Consider the following 24,648-nt stretch of genomic DNA (forward strand, 5'->3'; position numbering starts at 1 on the left):
GATGATTTCAGGTTTTTATTTTCACAGTTTCCTGATATATGATTCATCAGTGCAATCTTCAGGTTGTTAAAGTGTTGGTTTAACTCTCATAGTCTCCCTTTTTCCCCCTTTAAAAAAACTGTAGAGGAAAAGTGATTCCCAGTAAGAATACCATAGCAATGAAAGATCCCTAAGAACACAGGGAGTTGACTTATAGTACAGTGGTACCTCGGGTTGCATGGGACGCAGGTGGCGCTGTGGGTTAAAGCCTCAGCGCCTAGGACTTGCCGATCGAAAGGTCGGCGGTTCGAATCCCTGCGGCGGGGTGCGCTCCCGCTGCTCGGTCCCAGCGCCTCCCAACCTAGCAGTTCGAAAGCACCTCCGGGTGCAAGTAGATAAATAGGGACCGCTTACCAGCGGGAAGGTAAACGGCGTTTCCGTGTACGGCTCTGGCTCACCAGAGCAGCGATGTCATGCTGGCCACGTGACCCGGAAGTGTCTCCGGACAGCGCTGGCCCCTGGCCTCTTGAGTGAGATGAGCGCACAACCCCAGAGTCTGTCAAGACTGGCCCGTACGGGCAGGGGTACCTTTACCTTTACCTTTTACCTCGGGTTGCATATGCTTCAGGTTACATACACTTCAGGTTGCAGACTCCACTAACCCAGAAATAGTACCTCGGGTTAAGAACTTTGCTTCAGGATGAGAACAGAAATCGTGTTCCGGCGGCACAGCAGCAGCAGGAGGCCCCATTAGCTAAAGTGGTGCTTCAGGTTAACAACAGTTTCAGGTTAAGAATGGACCTCCAGAACAAATTAAGTACTTAACCCGAGGTACCACTGTATACCAAGTCAAAGCAGTGGTCCAATGCCAGCAGTATTGTGTACACTCTTAAGGGGTTTTGGCTCCTTCCCTGCACTGTCTGGACTTGGAGATAGCAAGGTTTGTACCTGAGGTTTTCTTTTTGCATGTTCAGACCCAGAAACCTCCCCCCTAAATAAATTCACACTTGACTCAAATTTTGGTTTTGGTTTTTGGCAGAATTTAGGCCACAACTTTATTGATTACAGAAAGTGAATGGTTGCATAGGCTCTGGTTCGACTAGCTCCCTGCCATGCAGGTAGCGCTGACCCAGGATTCCAGCATAGGTCAGCCGAGGGTGGATAAGTGGATAAGCGGAAAGCCAGGAATGGGCTAACTCTGCCACCCAAATGTCCCCCTGGACTCAGGCACGGGCACAACCCCCTCTCAGGGGTTGACCAAACAATCAAGTCCTTGGATTCCTTTAATGGAATACCCTTCACATAGGGATGGCGAGAGCATTCTCCCATCCCTATCACCAGAACCAGAGCCTATCCGCAACCTTACAAGTTGTGACAATTGCTACGCGGTAGACGAAGCCCAAATGGCAACAGCCAATCAGCCAAGTGAGGAAAATTCCTGCCGTGCCCCTGTCCCAACGACAGACAACACACGACGGCATAGCAAGGTCAAGCACAAAGCCCTAAAAATAGGGAGAGGTGGGCGGGTGTTCCGAATGCATGGGCCGAAAGAGGAAGCTCTTGGTCATGTGCATGGGTATAAATAGGTCCCTCAAAGTGTTTGGATTGCGTCCCATTGGCCAGATTGCAGCCAGCTACAAGGGACCTACCAATCGGGTGTTGTGGCTGACCACTCGTACCCACCCACAACACAGGGGTCGGTTGTCCAGGTCTCACCGCAATACATGCCCTCTTTAAGGGAGGACCCGATGTGCAGAACATGTGCTAAAGACCCAGCCCTCCTCAGGCTGTATATGCTTCACCATTGTACCATGTAAGTATGACAAGCCAGAACAGCCACAGCAGTAGCAGAGCTGAAGCATCTTTTCCACCTGACCTTATAAGTCTTTGTTTCATGCAAACATCAAGATTTCTATATTGTTTCATTCCAATTTTCCTTTCCGTATATAGGGTGAGAGTTAACACCTGCACTCTTCCCTCATGCCACTGAGTGATATATTTTGGTAAAGGGGTGCATAAAAATCAATATATTAGTAAAAATAACATACAGAAAATGCATTCTATGTGGGAGAAATTGCATGCAAAACTCTAGTACATGCAAAAATGTGTTCACCAGGGAGAAATTCACACTAAAATGCTGAATAATTGTCATGGTAATTTCTACAAATAAAACATGAAAAATTGCTGCAGAAATGTGAAGAACTGAACTGAATAATGGAAAAATGAGAAACTGGAAGCAAAATTGGCAGGATCTTTCCATCCCTTGTTTTCACTCATTAACATTGTTTCACTGAAAGTAACTACAATGAAATTTCAGGACTTCACTCACTGCATAGGGGAGGGTGGGCACTGTGACAGGTACAATCAGACAGAACAATCAGACATTTTATGATAGCACACATTAAAAATAATTGTGGATATAATTTCATTTTCATTTCAAAGATTTCCCCCCCCTCTTCCTCCTCTTTTCTAAAAATACTACATTTGAGATTGGTTAGAGTTTCCACCACAGCTGTGAAGGGAGCCCCATGCTCTATCCAGCTGCATTTATCAGTCTACATTTGTTTTACACACCTGCATTTTTCCAGTTTGGCACCCGTTCCATCCAAGGTCTGTCACTGTGATCTAGCACTGTAGTTCTTTATCCTTACACACACATTCCACTCTCCTATATTCAGGGATTCCTGATTTCTCTGTGCACATTGCTACTTTAGAGCACAGGGAAGTTGTCATCCCACCCCAGCAGTGTGTTTCACAGCTCTTTCTCTCCCAACTGTTCACATCAGCACGGCTTCATTACTGTCAGATTTATTTCAGTTTGTGTATAAACCAGGGGGCGTTGATGGGGCAGGGATGACTTTACCCTGTGCAAAGGTGTCCACACCTTGACTAGAGGTTAACTAGGAACCACTTAAGGATTCCAACTTGAGCAAAGCTTGTTTGAGAAACAACACATCAAAAAGTTTACACTTCTGTGTAACAAATGCTAAGGACAAGCAACACCCCAGCAAATTGCTTCCTGTGTTCTTAGAGCATTGGTGTCTATTACTTTCACAATTCCCATATCACACATTGGAATAAACAACAATTAAATGATTATGTTTCAGCCTTATTGAGGAAGACCTTGGGGTTATAATGGATTACATGTTACGTATGAGTCAGCAATATAAACTTCTTCCAAAAAAGGCAAATGCCTTGTTCAGTTGCAGACGTAACACACGCAAGATACAGGAACTGTGACAGAAAGCCTGAAATCTAACACTGAGGCAAGGGCTTCCTTTCACCTTGCTGTTGGTAACATTAGTTGAGAAGTAACCAGAAAGCAATTTGCAAGTTTTTAAGATGGGCATTAAAAAAATTGATGTAGTTAGAGCTTCTCCACACAGTGTGTGTAGAACAGCGTTACCAGAGAATTGTAACCATAGCACAACACCCATATAAATGACCCTTGAAGGACAAAAAGCCAACTCCCTCTCTGCTGATGAAGTAAAAGGCAACAGTGGAAGCTGGTAGAACCTAGACCTGTTGGGGTGCCTGGGAGGTCCGCAGCCTCCCATCATGAAACAGTGGACACCCAAGCAGAACAGTTGTACAGTACGAGTATTGAGCATGGAAAGCACCTTGGCTGAGAAGGGGTCTCTCCTGTTTTCAGTTTTACTAAACTATGCTGAAATGGCAAAACTTACAGGAAGAATCAGAAACCAGGAAGAATCAAATTTTAATAAAGAATGGGGAAGGTTTATAATGTATTTGAAAAATTATTGTAAACAATTTCATTCATTAGTAGGTTTGACAGAAAACTTGTAGCCAAAATCTGAATGATGGTTTAGCAAAGGATTTATAACAATAAGAGTTATTGAGGAGACACAAAGGGGAAAAGGTTACATAAGGACCCACAAAGGGGAGGGTGGAGGGAAGACGAGGGGAATTATGTTTTTATTGAGTTTGGCTTTATTTTTTCTGTTACTGTATGTAGAATTGAAAATGCAAAAATAAACTATATCTATCTATCATCTATCTATCTATCATCTATCTATCTATCTATCTATCTATCTATCTATCTATCTATCATCTATCTATCTATCATCTATCTATCTATCTATCTATCTATCTATCTATCATCTATCTATCTATCTATCTATCTATCTATCTATCTATCTATCTATCTATCATCTACAGTATCTATATCTATCTATCTATCATCTATCTATCTATCTATCTATCTATCTATCTATCTATCTATCATCTATCTATCTATCTATCTATCTATCTATCTATCTATCATCTATCTATCTATCTATCTATCTATCTATCTATCTATCATCATCTATCCAGTGGCGTAGCGTGGGGGGTGCAGGGGGGGCCGGCCGCACCGGGCGCAACATCTAGGGGTTAGGGTTAGGGGGCACAAATCCACGGGTTAGGGGGTGCAAATTCCTTGCCTTGCCCCAGGTGCTGACAACCCACGCTACGCCACTGCATCTATCTATCTATCATCTATCTATCTATCTATCTATCTATCTATCTATCTATCTATCTCTATATAATACTGAGCTAGATTGACCAGTGGTTTGACTCAATATTAGGTTCTGTGTTCTTACATAACACAAAGACACATAAAAAAGAAGAGAAGGCGTCTGTGCTGTCACAGCTGCTTCTCTGCTGGGAGACAAGTTATGTGCCCCATGCCTGTTTCTGGTTCTTTCTCTATCCTTTTATTTTGCAAAGAAACAACGGACATTTAACCACTGCTGTTTTGTTAATACAGTACGTAGCAGCACTTAAGTGTCTTACCTTGTTTCAGAAGGGACCCCCGCTGAATTTCTAGTGTAGATTCATGCCAAGGAAACTGTACATTATTCAGAAGTGAGGCCCACTGAATTCCATGAGATTGCTTCCTGGTAAGTATGTACAGGATTGCAGCCTCAGCAGTTCTCAGACTTTTGCAAGTATAGGAGCTAACTCCTAGGGGCCAAGGGGGCTTTCCCCACAATAAAATATTTGAGGGGGCTGCCCCCCAAGTTGATGGGCACTGCCATTCAAATGGTGTGTGTGCAGTGCATCATGTGATTGATAGTGTGGGGTGGGGCTTACCTGCCCTCCCTCCATATTTTATTCAGGTTGGCACTCCTGTTTGCAACAGTTTAACTGCAATTCTTGCAAACGATTTGAAGCATAGCAGTGACCTCTGCTGCCCCCCTTCCACCAAACCCCCAAACTTACCCTTGGGAAGATGACTACAGTGGAGGCAGGCACTGCCAGAATCTGCCAGATTCTCAATTTCTACAAAGGCTTGGAATCTGTGGAAAAAATGATAAAGCTAGCATCAGCTTCTAGCCAGGAATTCTGAGACTAGCCCCAGCGCCTGGTAAAAAAAGATGATTTCCTGGGATCCTGGAAGTATTGTTGTAACCCCCACCACCTGGGCAAGTTATTGGTTTAGGGGAAGGGAGAAAGGACTTACAGGATCTATGTAGCACTATGGGATCTGCAGCACCATACTTAAATGCAAAGAATACTGTATAGGATATCTAGCCAAGTCCAACAGACAGCAAGCAATTGCCAACTCTTCTCACCTCTCAGCAGCAGGACTGGGCCTTTCCATCTGTTCCACCTGGCCTGTGAGTAATAGCAGGACACCTTTGTGCCCTGGGGGTGGTGATATCAACTAGGCTCTGCAAGCTCACCTGCTGCAATAGGAGTGGCAAGAAATTGACAGATTTGAGCTAGGCCCCAGAAGATTAAGGCTCAACCCTAAGACCTACTGCTTCTGGTTGCTTAAGAGTCATTTTCTGACAAGTTGGGGTCACCATCTTGCCTAGTCTGAGCTTCTGTTGCTGGCCATTTTGGACATGGTAGAGACCAACTCTTCGACTCCAAGCATTTTCTTATCTAGCTAATATGCTGTTCCCAAGCAGCTTTGTTCTTTACATGACAGCCTTTTCTCACCTACTGTAGTTTAGTCATTTAGTCATGTCTGACTCTTCGTGACCCCATGGACCAGAGCGCACCAGTCACTTCTGTCTTCCACTGCCTCCTGCAGTTTGGTCAAACTCATGCTGGTAGCTTCAAGAACACTGTCCAACCATCCTCTGTCGTCCCCTTCTCCTTGTGCCCTCCATCTTTCCCAACATCAGGGTCTTTTCCAGGGAGTCTTCTCTTCTCATGAGGTGGCCAAAGTATTGGAGCCTCAACTTCACGATCTGTCCTTCCAGTGAGCACTCAGGGCTGATTTCCTTAAGAATGGATACGTTTGATCTTCTTGCAGTCCATGGGACTCTCAAGAATCTCCTGTAGCACCATAATTCAAAAGCATCAATTCTTCGACGATCAGCCTTCTTTATGGTCCAGCTTTCACTTCCATACATCACTAGTGGGAAAACCATGGCTTTAACTATACAGACCTTTGTTGGCAAGGTGATGTCTCTGCTTTTTCTCACCTATAGTTCCCTGGAAAGAGTCCTACTCCAGGGGTCTCCACCAAACCAAGTAAGTAGGGTAACCACCTACAGACAGAGCCTTTTTGGTAGTAGCACTCTACCCCTGGGAGGTTTGTCTGGCACCATCTTCATTGACTTTTCAGGTGAAGTGCTCTCTATTCACTCAGGCCTAGGCCTCCCTGTTTTAAATTGAATTTTAAACTGTTTTCATCTTGTTTCAGCTTCTCAAAAATAATTTATTATACTCCCCCTCCCTTATTTTATACTGTATTTTAAATTAATGTTGTATTCTTTTGCTTTGCGGCAGCTGTTATGTGGCAGCTATATAAATGTAATAAATAAAGAAACATCAAAAGAAGAAGAAGAAGAAGAAGAAGAAGAAGAAGAAGAAGAAGAAGAAGAAGAAGAAGAAGAAGAAGAAGTTTTTATTTATACCCTGCCCTTCCCAGTTCAGAAAACCAGGCTCAGGGCGGCTAACAACAAATTTAAAAAACTTAATTGATGCAATAGTAATAATTAATAGTAATAATTCCATAAAATTGTACATCACTTTCAAGTGCTCAAAATGCCTCATATGCATTATCTACTTATAATCTTTAACAGCAACAGTGTAAGGTAAATCAGCATTATTAACCCCCCTCTCATTTTTTATTTTTTATTTTTAGGTAGTGGGGTTGAGGCTGGGGACGAGTGGCTTGGAAAAGGCCACTGAGTTCCTGACAGAAACAAGATTTGAGTGGGGAACTTTGAGATTCATAGCTCAGTCTCTTAGCTGTGATAATATGCCACTATGTGTGGTCAATCTCTGGGTGGCAAAAGAAATGTTATCCATTGCACCGAGGCGGATTCTGATGGCTTGAAGCAAACCTTATAAATTTCAGTGTCCAGTTAATGACCTCAAAACTCCTTACAAAGGGAAATGAGTGAGCTCTGAAAATCGGAGTATGTCTGTGAAGGAACATAAAACTCAGCGCAAACTGGGTAATATGTATTATATCATTACAATGCTGCCATCTGGTAGCTAGCAGCACAGTAGCAGCGGGGGGCAGGGGGGGGGCATAAATCATTCCTTGTCCATTTGTCCTTTGAGCATGAGGATGAGATCTGAGCCAAAGAAATAAATATGTGTTTTAAAACAGAACAGCTGAGAAGTTTATATAAGAGCCACAAATATGATTGGGCTGCTTGCCAGTTCCCAGCCCAATCTTCATAATGGAGGGAGGTAGAGTTAAACTATTTAAGAGGAGTCTGCATTGGCAAGGTAGATATGAAAAAAAACCCTCTAACTCAGTCCTAAACCACAGTTTACAGGTTCACTTTCAAAAGAAGAAACCTTATGCTAAGCAAAAATGATGCCACTGTCATTCTTTGTGTTCAAGTGCCAATGCACAAAGAGAGGAAACCTTCTGCAAGCATGAAAAGTAAACTTAACTTTTGATAAAAGCCTGACTGCAATCTATAAGATTGATATAAGTTTTTATAATGTGTGGATCACAGATACCCAAATGAGTGAAGCCCTGTTATATTCCTCTCCCATGCAAGTCTGTCCAAGTTTTGGGGGTCAACTCTCTTTCAACTGTGCTGCAAAGTCAGGATGCTGCTGCTGGTCAGGTTTGGGTACCCAAGTCTACCATTTGTCACTGTCGTTCCAAAAACAAAGGAGACAATTCAGTCAAAGTTAAGCCTGTTTCTATCCCACTGATTTCAGCGGGAGAGATTTGAGCATTCACTCATCACCTCTCCCATTTAAATGAAGGGGACTTGAAAATGCCTAACTTTGGCTGGATCATGCCCATAGTGGGCACTTCCAGGCTGTCACTATTTTTGGAAGTGATTAAGTCACATGCCGGCAAATTCAGGTTGTGCAATTAAAGTTCCTCTGACCGTCTTCCACATAGAAAACCCATGTACCCCCCTCCAAAATATTAATTTTTTTACTTCTTGCAATGCATGGGGAAATGTACTGGAAAGTGTAGGAAAACAATTGCTTGGTGCAACATCATACAACTTCCTTGTAAAGAGATCAGAATGAATGCTCAACAGCTGATGTTATCTGACCTCCTCACAAGCTTCGTGCAAACAAATCAGGATGATGCCCAATAAGCAGCGTTGCCCGGAAGAAACCAGTGTATTTAGAGGTTCAGTGTGCATGGTCACATATAAATATGCAAATTGCATGTGGCGGAGAGGGTGAGGCAAAGAGCATCATGGTGTGTGCTTGGATTTGTCTTCCATCAAATGAGCAGCAGGGCCTATTCTTGAGTGGTTCACACTCCCTGACGCATGGTACCCAGCTATATTTATCCTGGCTGGAAGAATTCTGTCAAGTGCTCTGTGCTGTTGATAAGGTAGTGGTGCTGACAACAGTTGGGGAACAAGAGGGAGGAGCAGGAGGGGGCATCCCAGTAGTATTTCTTTAGCAGGGGGGCTTGGAAGTCATTCAGTCTCCTTGCAGTCTCACTCAGTCAGCTCCTGGTGAGCCAGCCTTAAGATGCCAGAACCTGTAAAGAAACCAGGTAAGGACTTCAACTAGAGACAGGGAAAAAATGAGCATTGCCTTCCTCTTTGGGAGAGAGACTGCTAGGTGGAGCAGGTTTCTTCATCAGGCAGTGAAACAAGATGCCTTAGCAACAACTGTACTGAAGGGGAAACAAACAGGTGGCTTTCTTTTGAAGTAAGCGCATAGAAGCCTAATTCAAGGATAATTAAATTAACTGGGATTAGCTTCATTTAAACAAACACATATCACCACCACACAAACATCTAATCAAGAAGGGCAAAAGTAAAATAGTTTTCATTTCCCAGTTCTTAGGTTCTCCTCATCACCTTCAAGTTGGAGGAAGCAGGGTGTGGTACGTCTCTTGGAAGCTTTCTTTGTGTGGAAGAAAAGTGACCCCCATTGTTGTTATTTTTTCTCCATCACTTTCTTTCAGGCAAATGTAAGTTTACAGCTGAATGAGAAAGCGAGGCATTTTTCTCAATAAGATTGGTTCTTGTCTGCCACTCTGAGATCCCTAAATAGTAAATGTATATCCTTCTACATCCTTCCTCCTTTTTGAAAGGTGGTATAGGGTCAGAATAGATTTTGTCACCAGAAAAGTCACTTTTATATCTTCTCTGAAAGGCTGGGTAATGCAGAGAAAGAAAACAAAATTTATGGTTGTAAATATTCATCTTCTTTTAATTGTCTACAACTGCAGCATCTAAATAATTTTGGACCTTACCCGGTGCCTTTTTTCTGGGGTGACGCGGGGGTACGTATACCCCTAAACATTTTGTGAATCTACATTTGGCCTCATTGAGGGGCAGTATTGAAATATAAGTAGGAAAATGAGAGTACCCCTAAACATTTTTTTAAAGAAAAAAAGGACTGACCTTACCTATAAGTATTTAACAACTGCTGTTCTGAAAACAGCATTCATACACTCTTCTCAAGTTTTGTCTCTGTAATGTAATGACTGGAGAAGGTGGCATTCATTGTTGCATTTGAAATGTTTTATATAATTAATTGTTTAATGTTTGCCAGAATATAAAAGCTAGTGAATAAGTCTAGTCTCTTTTTCATTTCCAAGCAGCTGGTAAGCAGAGAAAGTACAGTCACCCAACAACTGATATTTCCCTGATTTAAATTAGTTTTTTTCCATATAGTGCTTCTGAATATTGCACTTTCTTTTCTGTCTGTCTAGCTATACACAAACACACACATACACATCATACAGTGTTTGCTGTGTTAACAAGTTGTATCCTTTTGCCTTGTTTGCATGTCAGTGTGCTTGAAATATATGATTTGTGTGACTTAAGCTGCCTCACACATGTTTTTAAAAGGTATCTGAAAAAGGCTGAATGCATATACATAAAAGTGTGATGTATAAGTACATATGGTTATGTAAATCTGTTTATTATAGATAATTTTGTCAGAGGGCTGTGACTTACCATAGTTCTTCACCATGCACACTTAATGGTGAAGAGCTTTGATTGTAATGGTCCTGTTCACACTTTGCAGTAAACTACAGGTAGCCAGTAATGCACCTTCCAGATTTTGTGTACTACAAGTCCCATCACCCTTGAAATGCGTGTGCTGAGAATTTACAGTCCCTTTCATTTCTATTTCCAGGGCTCTTGAAGGAGGAGCTTTTTTTCTTTCCCTTTTGATCCCTCAGATTGCACAAGACCAAAAAAAGCAGAAGCAAACCATATTAAAACTTGTGTGCTGAGAATTTACAGTTGCTTTACTGTATGCTTTTGCACGCTTCCTGGATGGGGGTGTTGTTTTTTTAAGACAGTGTGTGCCTGCAAGCTATCTGTGTGCATGCCCAGTTGCAACTTAATCAGCATAATTCAATCAACAAATTAGAAGGCAGGAGCAAACACAAAATGTGAACACCTACTGGTGTGAACAGGGAAGACTGAAGCTGTTCCTTATACAGTATGTACATTCAACTTGAAGATAACTTAAACAATAGGGAAATATACCTGGGATCCTAAGGGTATTTAGTCTGCTGTCCTAAAATCTGAATCAATTCCTAGTCTATGGGAACTATGTTATTGCTTCTCTGAGTTTGACCTGTCATGTTATCCCAAGCATTGTGGAACCAAATGCTGAGCCCGTGTTTTGCATGAGTAAGGTCTCCAGTTAAAATGCTCCGTTAGCAAGTGATGAGAAATATGTCTGCCAAGAGCTCTAGAGAACTATTGCCAGTCAGAGTAGATAGTCATAATCCAGATGGAGAAATAGTCTGACCTTGGATAAGACATGTATCTTCCTGTGTTCCTGATCAACTTCCAAAACCAGATCATTTGGGTGATCAGATGCAGTAGAAGTGCTTCTTTCTGTATCTTCAAATGTTCTAAAAAAGAAGGAAGGTTTTGCAGCTGCACTTCTGTGGGAATGAGACAAGCTGCACCTTTAGAAAATTCTTTCTTCTGCATAACCCTTGAGGTGCAGGACAAGTCCTGCCATTTGCTATATCATGCTGGCAAAAGGGCTTGAAGTCTTGGAAAATTTAAACCTACAGCTTTTTAGGAGTTGCTTCCACACTAGACTAGACACCAGCTAACTCCATTTTTACAAATTTTATATATAGTGGTACCTCAGTTTATGAACAGCCCTGTTTACGAACTATTCAGTTTATGAACTCTGCAAAACCGGAAGTAGTGTTCCGGTTTGCGAACTTTACCTTGGTCTTTGAACGGAATCCGAACAGTAGAAAGGCACTGGCGGTGGGAGGCCTCATTAGGGAAAACGCGCCTCAGTTTAAGAATGGTTTTGGTTTAAGAACGAACTTCAGGAACGGATTAAGTTCGTAAACTAAGGTACCACTCGTATGTGTGTATGTGTGTGTCTCCAGAGAACATGGCTGCATTCTAGTATTTTTCTACATTGTCCTGTCTTTTCTCAGACCTGATCTGGGGAGAATTCTGTCTCCAAATGCATTTGGAACAGCTTGCCCACTTCAGCCTTGCTACTTGGGGCTTATTCTATTGCTGGCCCAGGATGTTTTGCCACTGAGAAAATGCCGACCCCCACCTCTACCAGCTGCTCCCCTGCCAATTCTTTCCCTGCCCCTTGCCGATAACAACTCTGCCCCACTCCTCCCCCCGCTGCCGATGGCTCTGCCACCACCAACTCCACAGCCTCCCTCCACCCAAAATCAATGAGAAAAAGGAAACTGGGCAGGGAGCTGGTGGTGTTGGTGTCAGTGGCAGTGGGGAGGAGGAAGAAGAGGAAGCAGCAGGTGGCATACCTCTTTATACGAGTTGCTGTTGAGTACACTTGCAAGAGTGCTGTTGTGCTCATATCCTTCTTGTGGGCTTTTCATTGACCTCTGGTTGGGCCCTTGTGAGAACAGGATGCTGGACCAGACAGGTCTCTGAACTGCAGAGCTCTTGTGTTCTCCTGTTGTTATTGATGGGGGCTTACCATCTCTCTCTGGGCTCCCTGATTGTAGTAAGGTTTTGCCCCCTCAAGCAACATACAGTATACAATATCTCCTATCAAATATTACTTCAGTCATGCACACACTATTTTCCAGGCTTCTAGTCTCATCCCTGCACCTCCATCTGCAATATAGGATAAGAAGACATATCTAGTGGGTTGCAATGATTTCTGAATTAATAAAGTGTTCTGAAATCATTATTATATTTTATTAATGTATCTGTTATCTTGGGAACAATTACAGGGTCGAACAGGGAAGCGATAAAATGGACTTTCCAAATACGGAATCATCTTATAAAGTTTTGTGGGAAGAGCAGTGATACTTAACAAAGTTTGAACTTTAGGCACTGTGACTGGGTTTTCAAGGAGAAAACTGCTTTTGATAAGTAAACAAGAGAGAGTCTTGCAAACAGCAGTGGTGTTCACGTTTTTCAGAAAAACCGTTGCATTCTCTGTAATAATTTCCATTGTAGTAGATATGTGAGTTCCATGACTTTATTCCAGTATGCAACAACAGCTGCTAGAATATTAATAGCACAAAATTGGAAGTCAATTAGTATCCCAACAGTAAGAGATTGGCAAAGTAAACTATTCGTATACTTAGAATTGGCAAAAATAACACAAAAAATCAGAAAGAAACAATGTTTATTAAGGAATGGAATAAATTCATAACATATATTGAAGCAGATTTTAAAAATCTAAAGATCACAGTAGGCTAAATATAACCCTCCGATGTGCAGAAGTCTTAAAGATAAACGTCGGAAAAAATCCTTTATTATATAACCCAAAACCGAGGTGGAGGGAAGTCAATTAGTTATATGTTGTTTTTGTTCTCCCCCCCCCCTATTTAGCCGTGTTGTTTGGCTTATTTTTTGTTTGTGATGAATTTGTCTTGTGTGTATTGGTGTGTAATGAAAATTAATAAAGAGAATGCAAAAAAAAAAGATATGTGAGTTCCATGGCACTTTTAAAGACTATTGCACTAGTTTTAAGCTTTCAGATTCTAGTCTATAAAAGCTTATGCGGTAATACATTTGTTGGCCTTTAACCTGCCGTAAGTCTCTTTGTGCTTTTTAAATTCCTCTTGGAATCTAAGTGAGGCATAATTAGATTCACAGACTGGAATGTTTTACTAGGTTTTCTTTTTGAAGAGCTTGAAGGTTATGTAATTCTTTAGTCATACATTAAGTATTACTTGTTTTTATCTGCAGATTTAGAAGAACTGTAAAAAGGGAGGGAGATATAAATATAATTATTTTGCATTATTGCACCAGTGGCACAACAGATGTACAGAACAATTATATACACAAGGTTATAAAGTAAGGCTGTGTGTGTGTGTGTGTGTGTGTGTGTGTGTCCATCTTATTGCTAGCCTTTTACTCATGTTACTGGAATTTACAGCCTCAGCTGCTGAAGGGGAAGAAGAATGTAAGATAGCGAGACTTGACAAGTTGGGATCAAGGGGTAGCTAAGCCTATAAGTGCAGAAAGTGCCTTTGCCTCTTTTCAGCTAAGGAATTTATAGTAACGTTATATAGCTCCAGAGCAAAACACTTAGACAAGTTCCTTCACTGACACATTTGGAGCATTCAAATGTACATGCCAAACTCATGGGCAGTTATTTTGTTGATTGGAGGCAAATTGGAAGAAAATACTATTATCATTTATTTTTATGTGTGCCATGGCTGTGCTGGAATTCACAGGAAGTAAAACTAAATAAAGGAACAGGGATTCTCCCATTCAAAAATCTAATCTTTGGAGGGGGGAATGCGTATATGAGCCTGAGTGAACTAAAGCCCAGAGCTTTGCTGGGGATCATCAAATTAAGAGGGGCCGGAGGGAAACCCCTTTTAAATGGGTGTAGGGGGGACCATGACTCACCTAAAATTGGGGGGGTTTCAATAATTCGATTACCTTACTTTTTTCTTCTTTAATTCAAGTCCTGGCTAAGGGAAGAGCTAGCAGTCTTGAGTGGGTCCAAGGGCAAAATTATGCAGGACAATCCAGTGACTGTAGTTTTTGCAGACTGCAGAGCTCAGTGAGAAATCACCTAAGGTATGCAGCCTGCATGGGGTATTTATGGCCCCGGAGCCAATCAGAGGGGGGCCAAGGGGGCATTTGATGCAGGGTTGCAAGCTCAAAGCGGGGGCTGGAATTAAGCCATCTGTTAATTTGTTGGCTTTTAAGAAGTTCTGGAACTAGTTTTTATGCTCATTGGATGAAATTGTGACAATGCAAATTTAAGCAACCAAGAGATGTGATTTGGTAAAATACACAATCTTCTGGTTAATTGATCCATATTCTGTCATATCCTTAACATTGACTGTGACGTTGCATGAAATCAATTTTTTTCTCAATAATTAGTATGTTTGCACAGCTAAGGCTAGAGTATCAACTGCACAATAATTGGAAGTTATCTAAACATTTGATTTAAGATGGTAGCAGTCCAGGGGTTCGGGCACAGCATGGCATAACTGCCATGGAAGAACTGGAGACATCTGAGAGGACACAAATTCTCAGTGTCCTTCTGGCTGGACGCTGTACTAGTTTACCAGAGTACAACACGAAAGCTTTATGGAGAAGGCACTTGACTAATCATTTGGCAGCAACATGTTGAGATGGCTATACTTCAGGAAGAACTATTAAGAATTACCTTAAATGGAATGGGACTGGATATTACAGGATGATTAAGAGAAAGAGATATTAGATATCCAAGTTCAGGGAAGGAGACTATTTTTATTTGTTTGTAAAGCTGAGTCATTTCTACAGAATAGCTGAAGTGATGTATGAGAAGAACAATGTGAGATAACATCATGATGACAGAAAAACATAATGTGTGAATCTTACCTGTGAGTTGCAGTGTGTTTCAACTCTACAGCAGCTTGATTTTTTTAAAAAAATAGTATATAAATAGAAAACCTCCCTCTTGTGAACAGCCCTGCAGCACAGCAGGGAGTTCCCGACTGCAGCTGAAAAGATGCCATTTAAAAGTTGGAACTTTTACAGGCTGCATTGTTGTCAAGCAGTTAACATATTTACAAAAGCTTTTGAGGCTAATAGGATGAGTGATGATAACTGGGCTTCAACATAAATATTTCCCTAAATCTTTTTAAACCCAATGCTATGGGGAAAGGAGCCAAATGGTAGATGTTTGTGCTTCCTGGTAATCTGCCAAAATGGCTTGACTCCCAATTGTGCTAGAGAGACTGCGAAAAAGCTCCCTGGTGCAGAGCAGCACAGTACCAATCCCCACATATGCTTTGATCTCCCTGTGTCCCTGCACCTCCTTTTTCTGTGTTTTAGCATCTGTGATATGTGTACATTTCTGCATATCATATGAATTTAATGAGTATTAAAAGAGCTACTTAATGTCCATTGGAAGGGGATTTTAAATATTAATACCCATAGTGCAAACACAATGGATCAAGTTGTCTGGTGCTTTCACTCAGCTGCACAAATAGAGTTCTGCCTTCTGGGGACTTGTTTTGTATGAGTCTTCCCAGATGTTTAAACAGCAAGAGCACAGGGTGGACTGACAGATGCTGCTAGACTGCAGCTCCAGCACTTTGTCATGCTTGCCTGTGGGGCGAATGGGAATTGGAGTCCAATAGCACTTGTATAACCCCTTCATGGATCACTGCCTTGCCATGGCGAAGGGGCTTGAATAACTCAGAGAAGCTATGAACTATGCCGAGCAGGGCACCCAAGATGAACAGGTCATAGTGGAGAGTTTTGACCAAACGTGATCCACCTGGAGGAGGAACCGGCAAGCCACTCCAGTATCCCTGCCAAGAAAACTCCATGGACAAAGACAACAGGCATATAAAAGTTATGACGCTGGAAGATGAGCCCCTCAGGTCGGAAGGCGTCCACCATGCTACTGGGGAAGAGCGGAGGACAAGTACAAGTAGATCCAGAGCTGATGAAGCGGCTGGGCCAAAGCCGAAAGGACGCTCAGTTGCGGATATGCCTGGAAGCGAAAGGAAAGTCCAATGCTGTAAAGAAAAATATTGCATAGGAACCTGGAATGTAAGAACCATGAACCTGGGTAAGTTGGATGTGGTCAAAAATGAGATGGCAAGAATAAATATTGATATCCTGGGCATCAGTGAACTAAAATGGACGGGAATGGGCGAATTCAGTTCGGATGACTATCATATCTACTACTGTGGGCAAGAAACCCGTAAAAGAAATGGAGTGGCCCTCATAGTCAACAAAAGAGTGGCGAAAGCTGTACTGGGATGCAATCTCAAAAATGATAGAATGATCTCAATACGAATCCAAGGCAGACCTTTTAACATCACAGTAATCCAAGTTTATGCACCAACTACTGGTGGTGAAGAAACTGAAATTGACCAGTTCTATGAAGACTTACAAGACCTTATAGAAGTGACACCAAAGAAGGATGTTCTTCTCATTATAGGGGATTGGAATGCTAAAGTAGGGAATCAAGAGATAAAAGGAACAACTGGCAAGTTTGGCCTTGGAGATCAAAATGAAGCAGGGCAAAGACTAATAGAGTTCTGTCAAGAGAACAAGCTGGTCATCACAAACACGCTTTTCCAACAGCACAAGAGACAACTCTACACATGGACATCACCAGATGGGCAGCATCAAAATCAGATTGATTATATTCTCTGCAGCCAAAGATGGAGAAGCTCTATACAGTCAGCAAAAACAAGACCTGGAGCTGACTGTGGCTCAGATCATCAGCTTCTTATAGGAAAATTCAAGCTTAAACTGAAGAAAGTAGGAAAAACCACTGGGCCGATAAGATACAATCTAAACCAAATCCCTTATGAATACACAGTGGAAGTGAGGAACAGGTTTAAGGATTTAGATTTGCTGGACAGAGTGCCTGAAGAACTATGGATGGAGGCTCGCAACATTATACAGGAGGCAGCAACGAAAACCATCCCAATAAAAAAGAAATGCAAGAAAGCAAAGTGGCTGTCCAACGAGGTCTTACAAATAGCGGGGGAGAGAAGGCAAGCAAAATGTGAGGAAGATAGTGAAAGATACAGGAAATTGAATGCAGATTTCCAAAAAATAGCAAGGAGAGACAAGAAGGCCTTCTTAAACGAGCAATGCAAAGAAATAGAGGAAAACAACAGAATGGGAAGAACCAGAGATCTGTTCAAGAAAATTGGAGATATGAAAGGAACATTTCGTACAAAGATTACCATAATAAAGGACAAAAGTGGTAAGGACCTAACAGAAGCAGAAGACATCAAGAAGAGGTGGCAAGAATACACAGAGGAATTATACCAGAAAGATATGGATGGCTCATACATCCCAGGTAGTGTGGTTGCTGACCTTGAGCCAGACATCCTGGAGAGTGAAGTCAAATGGGCCTTAGAAAGCACTGCAAATAACAAGGCCAGTGGAAGTGATGGTGCTGTTAAGGTGTTACACTCAATATGCCAGCAAGTTTAGAAAACTCAGCAGTGGCCAGAGGATTGGAGAAGATCAGTCTACATCCCAATCCCAAAGAAGGGCAGTGCCAAAGAATGCTCCAACTACTGCACAATTGCGCTCATTTCACACGCTAGCAAGGTTGTGCTTAAAATTCTACAAGGAAGGCTCAAGCAGTATGTGGACCGAGAACTCCCAGAAGTGCAAGCTGGATTTAGAAGATGCAGAGGAACCAGAGACTAAATTGCAAACATACGCTGGATTATGGAGAAAGCTAGAGAGTTCCAGAAAGACATCTACTTCTGCTTCATTGACTATGCAAAAGCCTTTGACTGTGTCGACCACAGCCAACTATGGCAAGTTCTTAAAGAAATGGGAGTGCCTGATCACCTCATCTGTCTCCTGAGAAATTTCTATGTAGGACAAGAAGCTACAGTTATAACTGGATATGGAACAACTGATTGGTTCAAAATTGGGAAAGGAGTACGACAAGGCTGTATATTGTCTCCCTGCTTATTTAACTTATATGCAGAATTCATCATGTGAAAGGCTGGGCTGGATGAATCCCTAGCCAGAATTAAGATTGCTGGAAGAAATATCAACAACTTCAGATATGCAGATGACACAACCTTGATGGCAGAAAGTGAGGAGGAATTAAAGAACCTTTTATTGAGGGTGAAAGAGGAGAGTGCAAAATATGGTCTGAAGCTCAACATCAAAAAAACGAAGATCATGGCCACTGGTCCCATCACCTCCTGGCAAATAGAAGGGGAAGAAATGGAGGTAGTGAGAGATTTTACTTTCTTGGGCTCCATTATCACTGCAGATGGTGACAGCAGTCACAAAATTAAAAGACGCCTGCTTCTTGGGAGAAAAGCAATGACAAACCTAGACAGCATCTTAAAAAGTAGAGACATCGCCTTGCCAACAAAGGTCTGTATAGTAAAAGCTATGGTTTTCCCAGTAGTGATGTATGGACGTGAGAGCTGGACCATAAAGAAGGCTGATCGCCGAAGAATTGATGCTTTTGAACTGTGGTGCTGGAGGAGACTCTTGAGAGTCCCATGGACTGCAAGAAGATCAAACGTATCCATTCTTAAGGAAATCAGCCCTGAGTGCTCACTGGAAGGACAGATCGTGAAGCTGAGGCTCCAATACTTTGGCCACCTCATGAGAAGAGAAGACTCCCTGGAAAAGACCCTGATGTTGGGAAAGATTGAGGGCACAAGAAGAAGGGGACAACAGAGGACAAGATGGTTAGACAGCGTTCTCAAAGCTACAAACATGAGTCTGACCAAACTGTGGGAGGCAGTGGAAGATAGGAGTGCCTGGCATGCTCTGGTCCATGGGGTCACGAAGAGTCGGACACGACTAAACGACTAAACAACAACAACATTTATTTAAAACATTATTTATTTCATAGACAAACTATTATGGAAAATATAAACCAATTCTCTCAATAGGGCTTTGCCAGGAATTAACAGAGCTGCTCAAGCAAAAAATAAACAGGATTTGTAGAAGCTGGAAACAGTTTAGTGTGAAATAGTGATTTAAACAAATACAAGTTGTGAATGAGGAATTCTACACAAAAATGGGATAGGGTGTTGGCAAGCATATGTCAAAATGATGTTAGCAATTCAGAATTTCTGTATTGTGCTTTTATGAGCAATAAATTTAAAATTGTCAACATTTCTAACTAGACTAAATGAGATGAAATTCCCGCCATATAAAAAAAATCTTAAAAACGCAACAGTCCCCCAAAGGAACATGTTTCATGCTCAAGTTATTCTTCTGATTACTCACAGATTAGTCTTATTCTTTTTGTTATCCAATACAAAGAGGGGGTGGGGAGGGCAGATCTGCATGCATTTGTCAGCCTTGCTGCGGAAAATAAACCTTTTCATGTCCTCTTTAGCTTCTGCATTCATCAAGAAGCCAAAGACCACAGATGTCGTCGCAGGAGGTGTTGCTGTTTTTGAAGCAGAGACAGAGAAGACAGGTATCAAGGTGAAGTGGCAGCGAAATGGAATAGAAATCGCTGCAAGTGACAAGTATGTCATCAAGTCAGAGGGGAACAAACACTCACTGACCATCAATAGTGTTGGAAAAGAGGATGATGTGACATATGCTGTCATTGCTGGAAGTTCGAAGGTCAAATTTGAACTCAAAGTCAAAGAACCAGGTAAATGGGGTTCAAGATGGTTCGTGGATGCACACAGCCTCATTAGAGACATTATGATGGAGTGGTTATTTCATCAGGCTTTTCTCAAAAGCGTTTAAGACATAAATTATTGAGCTAATGGTTCTCTCCTCACTGGGAAAGTACTTTCTTGCTAACTGGGTATAATTTGCAAATAAGGCCATTAGTCCAAATGGGATAAATTATAATGCATGGTACCAGGGTTGTGGTTTTGTCTTGGACGAAAACTCAACAGTCAAGCATTGTTTTATGGCCCTGACAATACATGAATGACCCAGCACTCCACAACAATCTACCCTCGCATATTGGTCTCTCTGCAGTCAAGGGCATGATTGAGACATCAATTTTAAGGGTGAAAGGCATTTCAGTTTTCCCTGAGAAGGAACAAGCAAGAATGCTGCCCCAGTTCACTTGCAGTTTTATGCAGCTAAATCATTCCGGACAACAACCCTACAGAGAACAGGTTTGAGAAAACAATTGTACGATACACTCTTGTCTGGGTGTCTTGACAGAAACAAGGCAGCTAATCTTTTTTTCATTTTCATCTTTTCTCTCATTATGGTATATTCCTTCAAAGATATTAAGCCTTCTTCAGAAACTGAGTTGCCTGTGTGGCCAGGGCTTAACTGTTCTAAAAAGAGTCTACTTTGTTCATTGCAAAGTTCATGTAAGAGCAGGAAAGAAAACCCACAAATAATAATAATCTTGTGCTCTACAGCCACACTTCCCCCACTTTTAGCATCAAGTGTTTTAGCTGCTCAAATATTTCCAAGTTTCTAACTTATATCATTAAAGCCTTCTTAAAATAAAATTTCAAACCCTAAAAAGCAAAAATGTAAGACCAGTTCTATTGACAGATGCATAAATGATGCAATTTTGCATCATTTGCTCAAATTTTGCAACATCTGAGCATGCATTCTGCTCAAAAGGTATGAATTTATTCATTGCTTATTTGGATCCTATTGTGCACATACCGTAGGATAATGCATGTAACATGAGACACCATTTAAAATAATACACTATACTTTGCTGAAAAGCACCAGGTTTTCAGCATGTCCCTTATTCATTCTTATTGCGAAACTGAAATAAAACATTTTTTTATATAGAAAATAACATGGGGCTTTTAATTACTTTTCTTTGATTCCCTTCCTTTCTAGAAAAGGTAGACGAGACCCCTCCTCCTCCTGAACCTGCTCCTCAACCAGCTGTTTCAGATGCACCTAAAGGAGCAGATACTTCTCAGCCAACTATCTCAAATGAACCTACAGGTGATAGCAAGAGTTCAGAAGGTAAACAAGATGTGATGGTAGTAGTCTCCCTCTAGTTAGAATAATGGAATAACGAAAATAATAAAATAATAGGCTCAATGGGGAAAGTAGGAATAGTTAAAAATAGTAACTAGCAAGAGAAGAACAATAATGAACTTGTGAGCTACATCCAGGGCTATTTTTCTAGAAAAAGAGGTGCTGCAACTCACCACGAACACCTCCCTTGTTCTCTAAGAATGGCAATGGCGCCCACCTGAGAGGTGCTGGAACTGAGTTCCAGTGGGTTCCTGCTGGGGGAAAAGCCCTGGCTATATTAAATGTACAAACGGGCACCAGTTCATATATTACTTTGTACATGTGTCAAATAAATGTGTCTTTGTACCAAAGGGAAAAACAGAGACACTTGCAGCACCGTATAATATGTATTACAAAACGCAATCCTGTGCATGCACTTCAACTGTCCCTATTTACTGGTCCAAATACATTGTAAATCACACACTGTTTTCCTTTTACACGTAGGGGCATAGGAAGCCATCTTCTACAAATATAAGAAGGCATTTTCTGTTCTGCCCTGGATTCGCTGCATGCAACTCTATTTCCATTCCAAAGCCATATAATGGGTCTATCAAACTCATTTACTAGCAACAGCTAGAGTTTCAGACAGGAGTCTTTCCCAGGCCTGCCTGGAGATTCCAGGGATTGAGCTCAGGGCCTTTCAGTTGCAAATAGGGATGATGGAGAATCAGTCCAGCAAATACGATCAGCATTTGCTGTTGCTTTCAGTCCTCAAACAATATGTAATCTACTTGCATTGTGTTTTCTTTACATTGAAATGAATGGAGTGCAATAATGTAACGATGACATAATGTATGTTACATAACTTTGTCACAACGGACAGCAAGAAATTATATAACATAGATTTTGGTAGAAGATGAACTCCAGTGGAATGGAAATACAGTTGCATGCAGCGAATCCATGACAGAACAGAAAATGCCTTCTTATATCCCTAATTGCAAAGCATGTACTCTGGCACTGAACTGTCACCCCACTCTAACCTGTCAAAACGTTATCGGTACGCACAAATGTGCACTCAAGTTGTCATCTGTGGAATTTTGGCCCCCTTCCCATAGAATTAAAGTCTGTCAGTGCATTGGAGGGAAGGGGGCCATTTTGACAAGTCAACATCTCAAGCACAGCTTGACCAGTTGTGTTGTTGCACCTCAATCTCCGAACAATGTGTGATTCCAGGGGTTCCAGGCAGGGATGCAAACTTGCCCCCCACATTTTGGGGGGTGCATTATGTGACATCACATGATGCAGCACATGGTGTCATGTGATGCGTCCTGCCCAGTGGGACATGCTGCGGGGAGGAGGAGCAGGCGCTGGGCTCCGCGCTCGGCCTCGTCCCCGCGGCATGTGCCAGGGGTGGGACACGTGGAGGGCAAGATCTGTTGAAACAGTTTAGAAATAGGCCTGCGAAGTGAGAGTTAATGGAGCATCTCAAAGGAATAGCTCTATACGTAGAAACATATACTGTGGGCAGCTTGGAAGTAGCGTGAAATATCCACACTGTAGTCTAGAACACATGATACAATGCAGTGGGCTGGTCCTAAAGACCCGTATCTCATTATCAAAGGCCAAGGTCATTCATTTGCTTTCCAGTTCTTCCTACAGAAGCCCAGCAAGAGGTGCCTGTGGATCCTATTGGTGTCTTTGTGACTCGGCCACAAGATGGAGAAGTGACTGTTGGTAAGTGCATAGCCTAGAGCTGGGATGGGTGGAAATGATGCTTCTGCTGGCTGGCTGGCTGGCTGGCTCTCTCTCTCCAGTTGTTACACCTCAGATCACACGTTCACCTTAATATATTTCCTTCTCAAGGTGGGAACATTACATTCACTGCCAAAGTGGCAGGCGAAAGCCTCCTGAAGAAGCCTTCTGTGAAATGGTTCAAGGGGAAGTGGATGGACCTGGGAAGCAAAGTGGGGAAACACCTCCAGCTTCATGAGAATTATGACCGAAATAACAAGGTACAACTCACAGACTGACCCTTCCATCTTTTTATTTTTAGCATTTTTTATTTTTTTTGCTGTTTCAAGGCTAAAGAAAATCTTTCCTCTGCAGTAGAAATGCCAGGAGTTGCATACACTAGCTACCCTACATTCCTCTTGTGTCACAAAAGTTTATTAAAAGCTACTCTTTCTATTGGGCAAAAACTGTGCAGAGTTAAACCATGAAGCTTGCTCCAACAGGAGACAGTGACGGCCACCACCCTAGATGGCTTTAAAAGAAGATTAGATACACTGCCAAATCTATATGTGGTAATGGCGAAAGTTTGGCAACTGGAAGGTTTGGAGAAGAAGATGCAAAAAACATTTTCAATCTGGAGAAGCGAGGAGGAAAGAGTGAATGTGTAGGTATTTAATAGATGAGAATGAAGAATGCTTGTTGGGCTTCTCAAAGACACAAGAGGAGTTCAGTGCTCTTGGCAGGCAGGCAGGCACACATAGAATCGTAGAATTACAGAGTTGGAAGGAACAGCAAGTGTCATGTAGTCAACCCCCTGCAATGCAGGAGATCTGAATGCAAAATGCCTTGTGTGAAATGGTCCATTTATTTCTTCTTCTTCTTTTAAGATTTATGTCTTTGAAATGCAAATCATTGAAGCAAAAATGGCTTATGCAGGAGCATACAGATGTGAAGCGGCTACGAAAGACAAGTTTGATAGCTGTAATTTTAGCCTCGTTGTAAATGGTAAGATGATTTTTCATAATGGCAGAGGTGCCTTGCATGGCTGGAGTAGCTATCCCTCCTTTCTTCATGGTGATAATATTTCTGAGATAAGCACTGATTAGAAAAGCTACATCAACTGGGGAGGGGGATCACTGAGGCCACTTGGTAAAAGAGTAAGAATGAGAGTTCTGGGTGGGCGAGCAAGAAATGGTACGATTAACTGTAGTTAAAGATCTCCCCCACTTGTCATTTGAGTTGCCAGACATCCCCTGTTGTGGAGATATTTAATAATTCAAAGGGTAGCCTTTATTTTAAGGGATACATTTAAGAGCTTCCAAGATCTTTCATACTAGGGATGGTGAATCAGTCTTATTCTGTTCCATTTCACTTTTGAATCCATCAACTTATACGTCTGTTCCATCCTGTTTCCACATTGATCTGTAAAATTGCACAATTTTTTCATGTAAATACATATTTCTGAACACTTAAAAAAGAAAGAAAATATGCATTTTAAAACAAAACATATAAATGTTTCCTATCTTTGCAACAGATTTTAAGGAACATAATGACAACTTCATTGTGGATTCAGTTAAGAGAACTATTAAGTATTTGAATATTAACTAGGCTAACCCTTGACACGGTTTCTGGCTGGACTGTCTCTTTTGGAGTCTAATTTAACAAA

At 41.8% G+C, this 24,648-nt stretch overlaps 1 protein-coding gene and 1 long non-coding RNA gene across 5 annotated transcripts in view; one reads left to right on the forward strand and one right to left on the reverse strand.

Annotated features, from left to right (window-relative positions):
* Window positions 1-6,470, reverse strand: part of LOC310851241 — a 28,121-nt gene extending 21,651 nt beyond the window's left edge. Inside the window, exons 1-3 of the long non-coding RNA XR_014567636.1 lie at window positions 6,420-6,470; window positions 5,556-5,928; window positions 5,203-5,279 (exon numbers count right to left, since the gene is read on the reverse strand). This is a non-coding gene — a long non-coding RNA (uncharacterized lncRNA). The remainder of the gene's footprint in view (window positions 1-5,202; window positions 5,280-5,555; window positions 5,929-6,419) is intronic.
* A 2,274-nt stretch (window positions 6,471-8,744) lies between these two features.
* Window positions 8,745-24,648, forward strand: part of MYBPC3 (myosin binding protein C3) — a 66,033-nt gene continuing 50,129 nt past the window's right edge. For all 4 annotated transcript variants that reach the window (XM_083749397.1, XM_083749398.1, XM_083749399.1 and 1 more), the window contains exons 1-6: window positions 8,745-8,935; window positions 19,684-19,950; window positions 21,126-21,257; window positions 22,899-22,985; window positions 23,115-23,263; window positions 23,870-23,987. In XM_083749397.1, the coding sequence (XP_083605523.1) occupies window positions 8,911-8,935; window positions 19,684-19,950; window positions 21,126-21,257; window positions 22,899-22,985; window positions 23,115-23,263; window positions 23,870-23,987 (778 nt within the window). In that variant the 5' untranslated portion in view covers window positions 8,745-8,910. The remainder of the gene's footprint in view (window positions 8,936-19,683; window positions 19,951-21,125; window positions 21,258-22,898; window positions 22,986-23,114; window positions 23,264-23,869; window positions 23,988-24,648) is intronic.

Source organism: Podarcis gaigeae (assembly GCF_964106915.1).
Source record: "Podarcis gaigeae genome assembly, chromosome: 1".
Classification (NCBI taxonomy): Eukaryota; Metazoa; Chordata; class Lepidosauria; order Squamata; family Lacertidae; genus Podarcis; species Podarcis gaigeae.